Source organism: Cinclus cinclus, chromosome 3, assembly GCF_963662255.1.
Source record: "Cinclus cinclus chromosome 3, bCinCin1.1, whole genome shotgun sequence".
Lineage (NCBI taxonomy): Eukaryota > Metazoa > Chordata > Aves > Passeriformes > Cinclidae > Cinclus > Cinclus cinclus.
In genome coordinates, this window is record NC_085048.1 from 112487998 (window position 1) to 112506341 (window position 18344).

General features: G+C 39.5%; 1 protein-coding gene across 1 annotated transcript in view; it reads left to right on the forward strand.

Annotated features, from left to right (window-relative positions):
• Positions 1–13572, forward strand: part of PCSK2 (proprotein convertase subtilisin/kexin type 2) — a 100963-nt gene extending 87391 nt beyond the window's left edge. Inside the window, exons 9-12 of the mRNA XM_062489453.1 lie at positions 5067–5282; positions 6512–6612; positions 9182–9409; positions 13086–13572. Of these exons, the coding sequence (XP_062345437.1) occupies positions 5067–5282; positions 6512–6612; positions 9182–9409; positions 13086–13572 (1032 nt within the window). The remainder of the gene's footprint in view (positions 1–5066; positions 5283–6511; positions 6613–9181; positions 9410–13085) is intronic.
• The last annotated feature ends 4772 nt before the right edge of the window (positions 13573–18344 follow it).

Here is an 18344-nt window from a genome sequence, read left to right on the forward strand (position 1 = left end):
TCCCTGGTACTTTGCTTCTCATGGCAGGAGCCTGTTCTCTGTTTTTAATTTGTATTGGTTGAAAGCTGTTATTCCTGATCTACAACTTAATATCAGGCCAAGTCCATATGGAAAACATGCTTTAAAGACTACTGTGTTCCTTCTATCCATCATCAGCCAGTGGCTGGGTGGCAGTGGGAGAACTGGAGGAGCCATTGCAGAGGCCGTGCTGAGTTAGAGGCTGGACTGTTACTCATGTGAGCTTGCCAACCTTGATTAGAAAGGTCAGGAAAGCTGGAGGAGGTTTATTTGTCAAATGAACCTCTGTTTTCTTTGGAAGGTGTGATCCAACAGTCAAAGCTTCAGGAAACACTGGCTCAGGTACTAGCCCAGCAGGCTGATAAATGAAGAAAACAAGGAGGAAAAACATAGTCTAAGATATGCCTGAAGTTACATAAAGTGAGAAAGGCTAAAGTCTTCTGCCAACTCACTTTTGCAAGGTAATTCACTAAAGATATCTCTCTGGTACTGTGCACTTGTGGAAGATGAGAAAACGGGTAAGGACATTTCTCAGGATTTTTTCCCCTCATAGTGCAACTTCCCACTAAAGACACTGGAAATAGAAAACCTGTTGTCTTCTCAAAGAAAGCTTCACAGGAACTCTGTGAATTACTAAGCATACAGCTGTTATAGTTTAGATTTGCCCAATTTCAATATACTCATTTTCTGTTGTGAGATAGAATTAGAAGCAAAAGCAAGGCAGGCCTAAAACTTAAAAGGGTATAAAGAAAAACTTTATTAACAACACAAAGAAAATAATAAATTCAGAATAAAATATTCAGAGCACTCCCTCCTGCCCCTTCCCACACCTTCTTAACAACAACATACAGAAACAATTCAGTCAGTTTCCAACTTAAATAATCTTTCTCAGTTCACTTTAGGGAGAGGAGTCTCTTCTTGTTCGACGATAAGAATTTTTTCCACAGGAAGAAAAAGAAACATTTCTCTCATGGCTTTATTTTCCACTAACATTCTCCCATCTTCACAGCTCTCCCAAACTGTGTTTATGGGCCAGGTTAAACTCGTGGGGTGCTTACTTTTAAAGAACAAACTGTTCAAATGCAAAAGTTATCTTCATCTCTCTTTTTTTCTGTTCATACTTTATCCCCAGGAACAGAGATCCCCTTTTCCCCTCGGGGCAAAGGATCTTCCAAATACTTCAACCCCTCTATGTTTTTGCTTTTTTTTCACTGTTCATAGGAATTTTAGTGTCGTACAGTCCACTCTTATAGCTTACAAAAGATTTTTCAGCCAACATTCACCGTGTCTCCTCATTCCCCTTCCATCTAGAACTTGGCTTCTGCTTCAGTGACTTTGGTGTATCCTCTCTGTTCTCTTTCCTCTTACTCAAGGGAGGATTGAAGGTCCATTCACAGAGAAGGTTCTCATGGAGAAAAACTTCCCAGTATGCCCTCACCCCAGGTGCATTCATTGCATAACCAGCACAATAACCTTGCCCAAAATTTAATTCTGGTTTAACCTGAATTGAGAACTGGGCCTCTCTCGGGCTGGTACTAAATGCACCAAGATGCATTTTCTGCTCTGAGTGAGATATATCTTCAGATGGCTCAGAAGGGCAAGTGCCAGGCTGTGCATCACTTTTGGAGGAAATGAGCAGGTGTCTACAGGATTCTGGAGGAAAGATGCTCTTTTAAATGCACCTTACAGTCCTGCTGTTGTTGTCTTCTTCCTGACTCTTCCTTCAGGCTCCCTCTGGTGGTTTTAGTGTCTGTTACTACTGCTTTCTTCAGTCCCATTTTTGGTCCAAATGTACAGCAGCTTGAGTCACACTAGTAACATTTTTTAGGTTCACATGAGTTTGAGATGCAAATAGGAGCTTTCATTTCACTTTAAATGTGATGTTCAATTAACCCAACTGGATTTTTTTTTTCTGGCTTATCATAGAATCTTAGAGTGGTTTGAGTAGGAAGGGACCTTAAAGACCATCTAGTTCTAGCCCCTTGCCATGCCATGAGCAGGGATGCCACTAACTAGATCAGTACTACATCAGTTTTATTGCTACTGCCATCCAGAGAATTGAAAATTCACTTCTCCTGAAGCCATATATTTCTTCCTGGTAAATGACATGATGCCTGAGAACAAGCACCAGTTTGTCTGTTCAGGTAGTCCCACCGTGGGGTCTGGCTGTGGGACGTGTAAGCAACGAGTCCTAAGCATCATTGCAGATAATGCAGTCGGGCTGCTGTCATTTTATTGCAGCAGTGTTTGCTTGTCCTTCCAGTCCTGGCTAGGAAGGAAAGCAAATTGAAATTAGAGTATTAAGAGATTAATTTTAGGTTTTAACACTAAGACCCACTTGTGGATGTGACTCCCATGAAAATGATATCCTGAGGCCATTTTCAAGTTACAGTAATTGCATGCATAAAACCCATCCCAGAGTTTCAGTTCCTCTGTGACTTCCCCTTGCTTCACAACAACAATCTGCTACGTGCATTTTCTGCCATTCTGCCACAAATCCCACCTGTGGGGTAAAATACTTGGTAGCATTTTACTTGGGGTAAAATGCTGAGCAGGGCTAAGCTCAGGACACTGGACACTGCAGAGCTTAACTTCCTGTTAGCACTTTAGTGAATTTCTCACATGAAATTAGAATATTTACTCTCCCTTTCAAATGACAAGAAGGAAGATTGTTTAAGAACGGGTCCGTACATGACAAGCATCATATGCAAAAAAGCACCTGCTTTTTTGTGACACAGGCTGTAAAACCTGTCCAAAGCAGGTAGAGGGTTGCAAAGTGGTGTGAGGGTGTAGGTGGGTATGGTGGTGGCAAGATTGGGGTGTGACTTCTAAAGGTAGTCCAAGGACTAGGTTTGGGCCCTGGAAACTAATGGCAGTCAGAGCATAAGATGGGATATGGAAAAAGTCAAAGAGAAAAAAGCCATAACTGGTCTTGTTCTACTGATTTTTATTTTATCTTTTAAATAAATTGCTAGCATGAATTTGTTCTTAAAAGTATATAATTTTGCAACAGTATCATCCCTCCTTAAAACTCAACTCATACCAGGTCTTTGTGGAAGTTCTTAGATGGATTTCAGTGAGCTTTTTAATAGTCAATATCTTTATTATGAAAATCTGTGTCCTGAGATGTTACATATCCCAGTGTCAGCAATCCTGCTGTGCAGTTCAGTGGATTATAATGCAACTCACTAACGTGCTTGAAATAATGAGGTTGCTCTGTTCAGTGGGGTGCAATGAAAAATAGAAGCTACTGCTGGGAACTCAGATTTGATTTAAAATCCTGACTGAAAAGGTTCTCTATTAAAATGCCACTGCAGGTTACTAAGTTTGTATATTCATTAACTTCCATTTCATGCTGGGCAATGAGAAGAACAGAAGAAATTTTTTAGTATTTTGTTCAGTGCATCTAAACAGTGTGTTAAATTCCAGCCTTGCAGACTTCTGGTGTGTTAAATTCCAGCCTTGCAGACTTCTGGTGCTCTTGGAAGTAAACTGATTACTGGAACTAAACACAGAGAGAAATGGTGGCTGTGCTGGAATCAGTTGGAGATCTGAGCTTTGAGTTCCGTAGTGCTGATGTTTCCCTGAGAGTTGAAGTTCTTGGGTCTGACTCTCTTTTCAGGCAGCTCCTACCTCTTTCTAATTATGGAACTAGAAGGAGCTGAGTTGATCCCTTCCCACTACCTGCCTCTCTGGAAGTTGGGGAGAGGGTATGGATTTCTTTAATTTAATTAATGGCAAGCCTTTATAGTGGCCCTTCAGCTTCAGTCACTCCTATCCATCTCAGCATAATGGCTAGGCTGTTTTTCTGTAGATTATTTGTATGGTTTCATAGCTCCATTTTCGCCTTAGAAGCTGGTTTGTCAGAAAATCAGCTCTGAGCCAATCATACTTTGAAAAAAGAAATTTATTGAGAGAAAAAGGTGCTGGTAAGAGTTTTTAGCCATCATCTGAACCTAACTGGATCTAAAAACCAGCCTGCAAGATGACATATATCCCTTTTAAAAGAACACTTTTCCACATGGCACTTAGACCATGACATAAATGCTGATGAATCCAAAAAATGTCTTAGCATCTGCCACAGGAGCCTTCAGGGTGTGAAGCAAACCAGGAGATAAATGGAAATGCTTTGTGTAAACAACGTTGGAGAACTGGCTTTGGCTGCCAGTTACCTGGATTTAATAACCTGCATAGGTCTCTGTATTTCAGCTGAAGCTTCATGTATGTTTTGTTTGTACCAGTTTTCTCTTTTATACATGCTCAGATTTACAATTACATGTGCAGTTGTTTTGCCATTTGATGGGGGTGATTCAAAGGACACAAACACCAATAAAGAATGGTGTCTTATTTTACTACTAATACTAAGGCAACACAGAGGCAAAATGGTACATTTAATAAAACAATAAGCTTACTCTGTGCTTGGCTTCAGCAACAAAGAAAATAAGCAAGGTAATGCACCTAATCAGTACTATATGAGAGAGAGAGAGAATAGTGATTGAGAATGATACATCACCAATTGCCTAAATACTTCACCATCATCCACGACCACAGTCACTGGTTCTGTTGCAGTGGCAGTTCGGAGAACTTTCCAGGGAGCTGGGAGATCCTGGAAGTGCTTGCATTCGTAACTGACGTCTCCGAAGTCGCTGCAAATGGGGGGGGGTTTCTATAACACACTTCCCAACCAACCAGGGCCAGGGTTTGGCCAGAGCCCAGGCCTCAGCTGCAAATAAACATCTGGTGATGTCAGTTGGGAAGATTTCATAAAATTACTCATTTATTAATATATCTTGCAGATAATTACACAAGGTCATGTGAAAGTTCCTAAAGCAGCTGGTTTCACATTAAAGGCGTGTGGTCAGTCTGTATGCAAAATTCTTTGTTAAATGGCTAACATAAACAATAGCTTTTACATGATTTTCGGGATTCATCTAAAATCAGCTTTGGCTTCGGCCTGTTGTTCTGGTCTGAGCACTTCAGAAGTTTAAAGTTGCTGCTATCTTCTATTTGCTCTTTAACTCCAGAGGGTCATTTTTCCCCTCTCACAGGGCCGGGGTGGAAAAGGCAGCATCTATGTCTGGGCCTCTGGAGATGGAGGCAGCTATGATGACTGTAACTGTGATGGTTATGCATCAAGCATGTGGACAATCTCCATCAATTCTGCCATAAATGATGGACGGACAGCTCTGTATGATGAAAGCTGCTCTTCAACCTTAGCCTCCACCTTTAGTAATGGGAGGAAGAGAAATCCAGAGGCTGGTGTGGTGAGCCCTGATACTATTGTGCTTTGTTGCTGTCTTTGTCTATCTGCATGACCTATTGCAACTCTTGTACTTTGGAGCAGCAGATGGTTCTTTGTTGAGATGAGTATTTTTTCATTTGCAGTATGTGATGGTGCCAAAACTGTCAGCTGAGAAGATGTGGGTTTTTTACTGAGAACAGCAATGATTCTTCCATCTTTTAGAGCTTCAAAGGAAAGTTGGTGCTTTCCTTTATCAGAAACCAGATTACAAAGTCCCGTTGCCCTCTTTCTGGAGGACAGTGTGACAAAAGGTCTCTGTAAAAACCCAAGTTAACATCTGAGATCATATTTACTTGTACTGGCAGACTTCTGCTGTACAAGCAGCACAGAGCAGAATGACATTTAGTCACCCACAGAGGATGTATGTGGGTTCAGATCACCAGAGCCTGCTGTTGCTGCAGGGCCATTGCTACAGCTGGAAAACAGGCAGGTTCTGTTCAATTGTATTTGGGATTCTCTTCCACCATAGTGATCAGCTCTTCTAGAGCTGTCCTTCAGCTCTTCAGCACCTTCAGGCTAGCCAGGACTTAGTTCCGTTTACAGAGTGGAAAATGCAGGTGTGCTGACTCAAGGTTAGTTTTTGCAAAAAGCTGTTGGACATTTTCCATGACCCTGTCTCAAGCCCCCACGACACATTGTGCAATCGTAAATGTCCCATGCAGTAGCAGACAGAACTGGTTTCTGTCTTCATCAGCTTTGTGATGGTACCAGCCAAAATTCCCTGCGACATCTTTGTAATTATTGCCATAAGATGCATTTCTAAGGTCTTCTTCTGGTCTCTGCTAGTGACTAATCTGCACAGAAGACAGAAGCCTGATGCTGCTGCTGGTCTCAGAGTTGGACAAATGTTAAAAAGTTCAATAGTGTTAACAATTCTAGTTTCAAATCTTTTTTGCTAATCAGAAAGGAATTTAAGGCTTTTTGTTGAACTGTGTTTCTAAGAAAGAAATGGGTTCTAAGTGATAATGAACACTGGTTTACTACCTGATGACTTGCTCTTTCATTTGTGCTCTAAGTGTGTCTCACTGTGGTTTTAATTTGACACACTCTTCCAAAAAAGAAAACAGACTGTGGGCACAAACACAATTAAAGAGCAAGGGCACAAACTCCACTTTCTGTGTTTTTCTGAGTCTGTAGCTGCAACGAAAATGGTATAGCTGGTTTCATTAATTACATCTAATATCATTGCAGGCAACAACAGATTTGTATGGCAACTGCACCCTGCGTCATTCAGGCACATCTGCAGCTGCCCCTGAAGCAGCCGGAGTGTTCGCCCTGGCCCTGGAGGCTAAGTATGCTGTTGAGAAACTCCTCATGAGCTCTGGAGTGGAGAGGGCCTGTGGTTTGTTTAATGGTGTCCATCATTTCAGTTGGCAAGCTGTGGCATGAGGCTGCAATAACCAGCTCAAAAGCAGCCTCATTCAGTAGTGACATACATACATGGTGACTTGCAGATGGAGCAACAGCCTTGCCAAAGTTGCATGGCAGATGTATTTTGGCTGTCTTGTCTCTCTGTGTCCTCCCCGTCCTCTGCATCCAGGGATTAGACTTCTCTGGCACTGTTTGGAGGATGAGATTATTTCATTTCTCCACATGTCCTCTGTGAAATGCCCAGCCTACAAAAACATAAGAATGACCCTGTAATATAAGAGAGTAGTTCATCTTGTGCCAGGGTACTGTCTGCAATGACAGATGCTTAGGTAGAGGAAAAAGAAAGGGGATTAAGAGTGATCTTTCAATAAGAGCTTTGTTGATCTGTGATTTGTAGAGACAGCAGTGGGTCTCTTCTGTTTAATAGCTTCGGGCAGATTGATCTTCCTTGAAGCTACCTAACTCTTTTTCAAATTGTCTGTATTTGGCGCCTAGGTCATCCAGTAACAATCAGTTCCTCAATTTATTTTTTTTTTTGGCAATGTTGGTGTGGAAAGTTTTCTTTGCTTTCTTAACCCACTGCTGGTTGGCTGCTTCTGTGCTGTGTAATTGCTCTATTACATGAAGGAATAAATACCCATTGTCTATTTACCATCTCCATGGTATTCCTGACATTGGAATGTTTTTTATATCTTGGAATCATTATCTTCTTCTCTATTGATTAGGAAAAGTTTTCCTTACAATAAGTTATACCACCTATTTACTTTATGTTAAGTTTTTCATGAACTGAGGCATTTGCTTACTTACAGAGCTTCAATTGCTATAACCATGACATGAAGTGAATACTATGTGCATAGTTTCCTTCAACAGTGCACAATAATGAAGATTTGTGAGAGGAGGCCAAGTTTACATTAGCAGAGCAATGACTATCGTGCTTATAACATGACTTGGTCCACATCTCATTTTTCAGGTTTTATATGTGTAAAACATGTGCCAAATGTTTAGCTTTGGATGATCATTCCTTCTTCTATCAGATTCATTCAGTGGGACAGCCGCTATGTGAAATATTAATATGGCCGTAAAATTATAAATGTTTATTGAATTTTCTGACCACTGACTGTTTAAACTGGACTGGAACCTTAATATCTCAGTAATAATTATAATTCTTCTTCATTTGAGCCTACCCATAAAGACTAGAATTACTCTGCCAAATTATCACGAATAAGAATTAAGATTTAATACCCCTGTCTTGCATTAGAATTTCTAGGCTTTGCTGAGAAGGCAGCAGGAGAGAGAAGGAACTGTCAAGGTCTCAAATATTCTTGTCTGTATTGAATTGTATTGTGCAGAACTACCCTGGATGAGCCTTCCCAGTAATCACTGAAAATTTCCCATGAAGCCTGTTATTGCCTGCATTATGTCTGTCAGCTTATACACAATGTAAGACTGACAAGTCTCTCAAACCAGACCAATCTGTGAAATAGAAAGTACGGCTTTAAGAAAAGTACCACGCTCTTAAAAGATTTCAATAAGAATGATGCAAGTGCTATCTTCTTTTCAGATTTCTTGTGTCACCTTGGGGGAACGACAGTAATTACCTATTCTGGTGTACATTCAGAATGCACACATGCTTATTACTTGGGGCACAGAAAGCTGAAAAGCAGATCCTTTTAGGCTGATGGTTTGAATCAGACATATTGTGATGTTGAAAGAGTTCATTAAACAACTGGAATAGCTTCAGTTATGTAGAATTAGAATGTCAGTTCTAAAGCTTTTTAGAAGAATAAGTGCCCTTCCTGTTACCATAATCACTGTACATCTAGGAAGACAAGAGAAGATGATGGAAAATAACCATTGCAACTAGGCAAATATTACTTGACTGCATCCATCCATGCTAATTTACATGGGTGGAAAATCTCTGCCATACCTTACACTGCAAAGCTGCAGCCACCCACGGTCCATATATCCATATTCACAGAATCCTGGCATTACTAACACCTGGATCATTGGAAGTCATCAACTTTATTAGATTAGGGACTTTCAGGGTGGATCTTGGAAGGTTCATGGGAAAAGCAGGAGGAGCAGGCAAGAAAAAGGGGGCAAGATCTAAGAGGAAAGCTAGATGAAATATTTTATCATCTTTGAATTTTTTGTATTTCTCTCAGGATCTGATATAATATCTCACTCATTTTATTAGTTTAAAAATTGCATGTTTGTTGTATACTGTCTAGCTAAAAAGAAGTTATTTTTAATCAGAAATTATTCTGCAGTTTTGGAGAACATATTTTGAAAAGTACTATATAATTCAAACCTGTTCTTGTTCCCACTGAGATCAATAGAAACTTGGTTATTGACATGTGTAAAGTTACAATTTCAGTGTCATTCCTAGAAACAAATTTTACCCAAAGCCTTACTCGAACACAGTTTTTCTTTTCTTCTTATCTGCTTGGAAATACTCCAATATTTGTTTCTCATGTTGCTCTTTCACAGCTTGCATCTGACATGGAGAGACATGCAGCATCTGACAGTGCTCACCTCCAAGAGGAACCAGCTTCATGATGAGGTTCATAGGTGGCGTAGGAATGGCGTTGGGCTGGAGTTCAACCATTTGTTTGGCTATGGGGTCCTAGATGCAGGAGCAATGGTTAAGATGGCAAAAGACTGGAAGACTGTTCCTGAGAGATTCCATTGCATTGGAGGGTCAATACAGGAACCTGAGTAAGTGAACAGCCTAGTGGATGTGTTTGGCTTCTTCCAGGCATCCGGGGGACCACGAGCATACAATTATGTTGACAAAGACCGTTAAAGAAACTTAATGAAATTTGGGGTTTTTTCTAAGAAACCATAACATTACCACTAATAAGTTGATAAAACATTTTTTATCAACAATGCTTGATGAAGCTATATGATCTTTCAGTTCCTGGCTTGCTGGAGCAGTACATTCTATAGCACATCTGCATCCTCACTGCTAGTGCCAGTAGTGTTAACAGTAACATCCGTTTCTCCTGGGCACTCACAGGTATGTTTGTGCTAAAGTTTCTGTGAATGAAGAGCCTATCCCCAAATGAAAATCTGGGAGACTGGCACTGTAAATTACATAAATTGCTGCCACATGAAATATCTATCAGCCAGGTCATATCTCATTGTGAGATTCTTCAGCAGAAAACTTTGTCTCCAGAAGACTGAAACAATCATCTACAGGTACCAAGGATACAGTTTGAGCACTACAGCATTTAATTAAGAGCTTGCTTTAAGCTCTTCAAATCTCTAATTGCAGGGTTGGTAGTCAGATTAATTTCTGATTTACCTTTATGTGCTAAAGTGAATGAGTCAACAAATGAATGAATACCAATTGACTACAACAGCTTTATTTTAATTTAAGTAATTGAAACACTAACCTAATAATGGCCTAAGTTATATCTGTACGTTTGAAATTTGATTTTTCAGTGTCATTTTTGAAGGCAACATTATTCTATTGGAAAAAGAAAACAAACCAGGATGCCACCCTAGTGCACAGTTTAGCCAGGGACAGAGTGAGTTTTTCCCCAAACTTGCAGATTGAATTTGCATGATTCAAGTTTCTACAGCTGAGCTCTGAGTTTTAATTTATCTGTCCTATGCATACTCACAGGTAAAAAACAAATGAGAATGCCAAAGCTAATTTTAAGATATCTCTAGTTTATTCATAATTATATTAATAATAATCTCATTTATCTTGGGACAGCTCCACCTATTGAAATGGGGATCATCCTAGAGGAGAACGTTACTTTCTGTAGGCTGTAAAGGTGCCCCCCTGTTAATTGCCTGACATATCTATATATTAACAGCACTGCTGTAATTTTTGTGTTTCCCAATGAAAATGTCACTGACAGGAGATAATAAACATTATGAAGTGCAACATGTACATTTTTTTAATTGAACTATAAAAAAATTATATTTAAGCATCTCCAGAGATTCCTTGGAAATTAAAACTCTGCACTTGTACTCTGCACTTCTGCTGTGGATGATTGGGTTATTCTTTCAGTTTCACTTGATGAAGCAACGTTTTCTATATATATTCTCTCTATTTTTATTTAAGTATAGATACTTTTATACATAAAATATGTATTTAGTATAAATTTATGGAGGTGAGTAATTTATATGGAGGTGTGTTTCAGAGCAGCATTGTCAATTAAGCAAAAGGCCAGGAAATAGTTAACAGACAATATACCATGTCTGAAAGCAATCAGTATTTAAAACAGAAGCAGTTGTTAGCAATAGGAACTTTTCCTGGCAAAGGTTCTGGCTGGTTTATGGAATACAAAGTTTTAAGATGTAGTCCATTAGCTGAGGAACAGTAACACAAAGGAGCTCCCCCTGCCCCCTGCTCATCTCTCTCTAGGTACTAGATATGCAAAAGTGGGTATACTGTATAATATCTCCCACTGGGTACTATGCCATGGATATGCTATATATATACACACAAAACACATGATAAGGCTGTGGAAAACCCATTTTCTCTTCTGCTCCTTTTTCCACCACCCCTGGTTCTTTTTGTTTCTTTAGCAAAATTCACCTGGACTACAATAATTATTCTAGTGAAGCAGAGACTATTAGATCCTAATTAGTAGGAAAGGGGAAAATGGAGGAAGCCTTCTCTCAGTTTTTAGAGAGCTGAGAGAACTTTTGCGCTGCAGTACTTGAGAAGGTGGAGGGGAAAGCTTTTTGCAGCTGTCAAGCCTTCTGCAGAGCAGATGTAGTGAGAACACATTGCTCTTGTTTCTTTGAGCTTTAGTGTTGACAGGAAGAAAAGACTCACAGTGTGATGTCCCTCCTGGTTAACTGGAGGAGATAAACACTTATCACAGCTCTGGGAATGACACAGTGTTTCACAAAGCTTTGTCCACTCTGTGGAAAGACTGTGAGATAACATGAATTCAGATTGAGTTGAGATTGAGGCTTCCCATGCAGAGAAACTGCAAGCACATGGCAGCTGTGAATTTGTGATCCTTCACCTCTGTCTGCATGTAGTGCATTTTTCTTGTGCTTTGGCATGTAAAATAAGTATCTCAAGGGTATTCTATTATATGCTCAAATATTTTAGCTATACAATATTTATGTTATACCAACTTCTGCTCCATAATACTCAGAACAACACAGGTTTTTCAGTTTAAGCTCAGTGTTTAAATGCCTTAAGGATCTGGATCTGAATGACATTTTGCTCTACAAGTACTTCCAAGAAGATTATACTCCATGAAAGGGGGACAGAGACTGGCCTGAGCCACTTAGTGATGTACCAAGTGTAATATCTGGAGCTCATCTCAAGAAGAAAAGAATTCCTGGAAGCTAGGTTTGAGTGAAATGCTTTCACTGGTCTCTAAAGAACACAGTATTTCATTAGCAGAGGGGAAAAAGCTGGTACTGATTTCTTTTGAAAAGGAGGTATTCATTACCACAGTGCAGTCACTGCCCTTCAAAAGACTCTCAATTTGACTGCACAACTTCGTTCAGGGAGAAGCCACTGGAAGACGAGATAATGGCAAGATAGTGACTGGAGTCTTTTGTGACTCGGTCCTTTTTAATGATTGCTGTAATTCTTGTCTTTCAATTATTTCTTTTAGACAGAGAAAAATGTCACACTGCTCGAGGAACACTGATGGTGAAGATGTAGAGATTTTTTACACTTTCCATGTATTTTGCCAGCCAGTTTCTGAGGCAGTGGGTAATTGAAGTTGCATCCTGACCCCAACAGGTTTAGAAGCCTTTACAGCCTCGGCTCCCAGGCCAGACAGCACTTAGGCAGCTCAGTAAACACATGCAGTTCTTTCCTTGGTGTATATGTTCGTGCTGTTCAGGAGCTGTTTGAGGATGGAAATCTTCATGGAAAGGTATTTTTAAAATGAGCCAGCTCTGGGATCCCATGTTTGTGCTAGTTTCCAAAGCAGAGCAAGGACATGGGCTTTAATGTGACTGCACTGAAATTCTGTGCAACTGGTTCCTCCAAAACCACAGAGCCATTTGCTGCTGTCATTTAAGGGAACTTACATGACTGACTACTCACAGTCCTTTTACTGAGTGTGCACATTATTATGCAATTACCAGATACAGGAGTGATAAGTAAAGACAACCATTTATGTTAGTCCTTAAAGAGCAGTTTGTGCTTCTAAAATTGTATTACTTCTCTCTTTGTGTAGGTGTACATTTCATAATTATTTTCAAATTAAGGTTTTGGTATAGTTTTCTAAAAGAAGAACATTTATTTTCTGGCTAAATTTGCAACTATTATTTCCTTACTTCTTCATGTGTTAATGAGGAAAATAATAAAGTGTTTTTCTGTGAGGCACTAAAACCCAGTAGTTTTAGCATAAGCCATATTGTACTGTTTTAATTTCCTTAACTGTCTTTTGACCCACAGAAAGATACCACCAAATGGCAAACTGTTTCTCACGCTGACAACCGATGCGTGCGAGGGGAAGGAAAACTTTGTCCGGTACCTTGAGCACGTCCAGGCAGTTATAACTGTGAATTCCACTCGGCGAGGAGACCTCAACATCAACATGACCTCACCGATGGGAACAAAGTCTATTTTGCTGAGCCGGCGCCCCAGGGATGATGACTCCAAGGTGGGTTTTGACAAATGGCCTTTCATGACGACTCACACTTGGGGAGAAGACCCCCGAGGCACCTGGGCTCTGGAGATCGGGTTTGTCGGCAGCCAGTCCCAGCGGGGAGTGCTGAAGGAGTGGACACTGATGCTGCACGGGACTCAGAGTGCACCGTACATAGACCAAATTGTAAAAGATTATCAGTCCAAACTGGCCATGTCCAAGAAGGAAGAGCTGGAAGAAGAATTAGATGAAGCAGTGGAGAGAAGCCTGAAGAGTATACTGAGCAAGAACTAAGTGCTGTGTTGCATGATGGTATCTTTCCTTCCCAGACCCCTCTACTCACCATTCTGCTATCCAAACCTCTGTGTTAGACGTATTACAATGATTGTCTCTGTGGACAGATTATCACCCCTCCTTGATTTTAAAGTCTTATATCTCGTCAATAATTATTTTAATTGCCACTGAAGCAGTCCATTTTTTATCTCTAAACCACAAAATATACTCCCACCAAATACTATGTACAGTTTGTGACTGTAAATGATGATTTTTCTTTTGTGTCATACAAATAAGTAATAAGCTGCAAAGAAGTTAATGGCTTTTCCCTTCATATTTCTGTGCAAAATGTTTGTATTAAAAAAAAGAGTGAATTTTAACACTGGAAGTTGGTGATAATGAGCACATTTTAAAAAATTACTGTGAGAGAGGGAATCAGAAAGAGGTTGTCTAGAGAGGTCTGAACATGTTCCTTCTGCATCACTGCCTTCAGTGGAACTTTCTCCATTGGGTTTAACTCAAGTAGCACTAGACCCACAAAGAGAAATAATCGAGAGATAAGGAAAACTCACCAAGCAGAAATCCAATTATTTTGAGAGTTTTATTTCATACTGCAGTTATACTACATACACACTTCAGATACAGGATGGATCAACAGATACTCAATAAGGAAGGCAAAGTGATGCCAACGCTGGGTGGCAGGGAGAAAACAAACCAGGTCAGAGCCTTCTAGAAGCACAAGTCCCAGTTTTGCTGGAGGTTTTTTTTTTTTTTTTTTGGTTGTTTTGGGGGTTCTTTTCCTGTGTTGTTTTTTGTTGGTGTGGTTTTTGTTTGGTTTTTTTTGGTGTGGGAGGGTTAGGGTTTGTTGGTTTGGTTTTGTTTTGGGTTGCAGTTTTGGCAATTTAAATCAATTTACCATCTTACAGCAGAAACAAGTACATAGGGAGGAGCTTTAGGATTTCTGGCAGCTTGTGTGCATCTGCTGGTCCCTCTACTGAGATGTTCTCTAGCACTGTAAAATGAAGCTGTGTCAGCATTACCAACCACAGACACCTGTTTTCAGGGGTTTACAACCAATCTGCCAGTAAACTGCGGTGGGGAAAATTTGAAGCACACAGTTTCAGTCCCAAAGCAATTTTTAATTTAATTTCTTTTTTTTTTTAAAGCTATATATTTGCTTGCATTATGTTATACAAATATATTTAAGGAGAAAAATATGCTGAAGTTATTAAAGTGTAATGCAAAGTTGGCCTTCTTGAGAAATAAAATGTAGTATATTTGGTAAGATTTGTTGGCAGTCACTGTTCTTTGCTGTTTAAAGTCAGTCACACCTTGAGGTTTTGGACATAAGTTAAAATCCATCTCTCTCACCTCAGAGTATGCTCTGGCTATTGCTGCAAAACATAACATTCTCCCTGGTGGGAATTACTGATGGAAGCAACCACTACATGTTCTCCATTGTGAGATCCCAAATTTAACCTTTGAGAAATAAAGGGTCTTGATTCTGCAAATATTTTGGCACTTGCACTGAAGCCCATCAGTGGACCTACTCAAATGGTAATTTTAGGCAGGTATTTCAGATCTTTGCAGGATCTAAGATCTACATTTTAGCAGTGACTAGTTTCAGAATTTTATTATGTATTTTTAATATGCAGAGCATTAATCTAAGATGTTTTAATAAGAGTTATCCTGGTTGATCCGGTGCATAGTAAGAGAAACACATTCAGCAAGTAAATATTTACCTAAAAAAATAAAAACATAACCCAAAGGTTCTATGGTGGACATGTTTAACTTGAGAATGTATAAGAATAATGTTAATTCAAGAGACTATCCATCTTTCATTTTTCCATAAGAGGCCTTTCTTTCCTTTTCCAAATGAAAAATAAACTGCCCAACCTACTCAAAGTCTGTGTGAATTATGCTCTAAAGCCAAGCCAAGCAGCCTCACACTGCTCACAGATTTCTCACTGTGTGCAGCAGTCCCATCAGAAAAATTTACCATATATATTTATGCATACACCTGTATTAACTAAATGCATACACACCTGTGGTATCACTCTTTCTGTATATTTATATGTATGTGTATATATATATATATATATATATATATATATATATACACATACATATATATTTATAACATAGGATATATATATATAAAACATACAATATATATATTCAGAGTACATTACATATATTTGCATATAAATATATCTAGAATTACATGTGTTACGTAAAGTATCATATACATACATCATAACTTTTTATGTGTATGTGATCAAAGAAAGAGGTTACTAAAAGTTTTTACTGGACTTCTAAAATGTGGAAAAGTCTTGGAATAAGAAAAGTCCATGTGGAATTCTTAAATGAACATGTACATGACTTCCCATTGCATTCCCATTGTAATTTTGCAGTTGTCTGTTCAATTATTAAATATCTTATAAAGCAGCAAAATAACTAGATGGCTGTCCATATTTTCATAATGCTGACATAATTTAGTAATGGAGAAATCACAATAATGAGTAATATACAGGAATGGTGAATTTTGATATAATTATATATATTAAACTACATTTATATAAAATATAGAGATCTACTTCAAATTATTCAGGATTTTTGTTTCAAGGGATCACTGAAAAATATGTCCAGTTAGACTGAGTTTTTATGGCATTGCTGATGGAAAATAAAATAATTTGTTAGTATTTATAATAAAAGGGAAAATGAAGCTCATGATGCAAAACAGGTGAGCCCTGTGATGATGTTTTATAATATCAGTAAAATAAAGAGCCGTTATAAACTGGCAGGTCCTATCATCATTGCTTATTTGATGGTACATGGGAGGTAAAATGCTGTTCTCAGTGGGATGATTTCCTACTTCTCTGCTTTTTACACTGATAAAGAAATGTGTATCCTGCAGGTACTCCATAACGATGCTCCAGAAGAGTTGATAGTAGCACATTAAGAGTAAAGTGCTTTATGTTAATCTGCGAAATTCTGACACATACGAGATTCAAGCCACAGGCTGGGAGGAGCTGTTGTTTTATTACATGGTATTATTTACATGGTTCAAATCCATTGGCTCCAAGGTCAGCTCTGCAAAGGCAGCAGCAGTGCAGGTGCTGAGCTGCATTGGGAAGAGGATGATCAGGAATAGAGACTGTGACAGTTTTGCACTGCAACTTATAAGCAGATCTGGTCCCAAAGAAGTGCTACAGCAGATTTTTTTTTACTCTGCTGTTTGGAGCACTTTGATTCACATTAAATCCCCTGTTTCCCTTTTCATCTCCACTTCCCACCTTTTGGGTACTTTTAAAGTCCTGTGTTCCCATGGCAGAAAGTACATTTCATTTTATAATATCCTACCATGTCTGCAGCAGTACAGTCTGACAGGGAACCTCCTGATCTAGTCCTGGTTGCCTCAGAAGTGAGAATATGTCTGTAGTAACCTGAGTCTCATTCCAGTCACTTGCTGAATAGATGCTTGCAACTATTTCACCATTAAACTTTAGCATTTAAACACTTCGTTGAGAATCTCCATTTAATGAAGAGGTTAGTCCCTAAATTATGAGCCCTTAATTCACTATACACCTCAGCATGGTCACTATTAACCAGATACTAGAGTGATTTTCTATATAATTTTCATGCAGATTTACAGAAAAATGCCTGTGATCTGTGGCCTTATTGAGCAACTTCAGTGTCTGTGGAAGGCATGTCAGAGATTGTAGCAGAATTTAGCCCTCAACTCTTCTTAGTCCTTGACTTCTGCTGGTTGCTGCTCAGGCAATGCAGTATATGACTTTCTTCAGCAGTAAATGCTATCAAGCCAGTTTTAGGAGCAGTTCTTACATCACACTGAGCTGCTGAGCAAGGGTTACAGGCATCATAAACCAGGTCTGGGTCAGCAGCCAGTGGTGACACCACAACACAAAAAGGATTAAGGTGGTGCAGGTATTCACACAGTGGACACCTCACCCAGGCTGTCCTGACATTGCCTCCTTGGCATTGGATGAGGCTTTTTGTATTCTGAACATTGAGTCCACTGTGTCGCGGTGATACCAGATGGACTGGGAGAGGGGGAAGAATATCCAGTTCCATCTAGGTATTGCCTGAACCTGTTTACACCCTGCTTTGTGACAGAATTATTAAACAGCCTGCCTATTGCTGTGATGAGGGTAGGGGTTTTTGGGGTTTTTTTGTTTACCTTGCAGCAGTCAAACTCTCAGCAGCAGTTATTCCGAGCAGTTGCTCCCAACTCACCAGAGCCCAGTCTGCATAGGCATTGATAAATTCCTTCCCTGCAGTTATTTACATTGTTAATATATTAAAATTAAAAGCAACATGCTCTAGTAAGCCATGTCTGGAGTAAATTCCCACAGCATTCCAATAAACCAGCAATCAACAAAATCAAAAAGTCCTGACTAAAGTCGTGACTGTGAGAGTCACCTGTCCCTGTTTCAAAGAATAAGGTGCCACTTAACCAGACATAACTGTGACAGTAGATCAGATGCTACATCTGTGCTGGACCTCATGAATGAAATAACCAAACCAAACATACTGTCGAAGGAAAGTCTCGGGTGCTGTGAGGAGTCCCTGAAGCTCAGCCTTGTCAGCTCAAATGGCTTTTAGCCCTGCTTTGCTGCAGCTGACAGGAGTTAACAGGCAGAAAGAAAAGGCACAACAATGCTGGAAGCTGAAATGAAAACTTAAGAGAACTGAGATTGTATTGGACAAGAAATGTGTAGAGACTAATCTAGTATTGCCCTTCAGTAAGTCTTGGGCTTTAGTGGGATCAT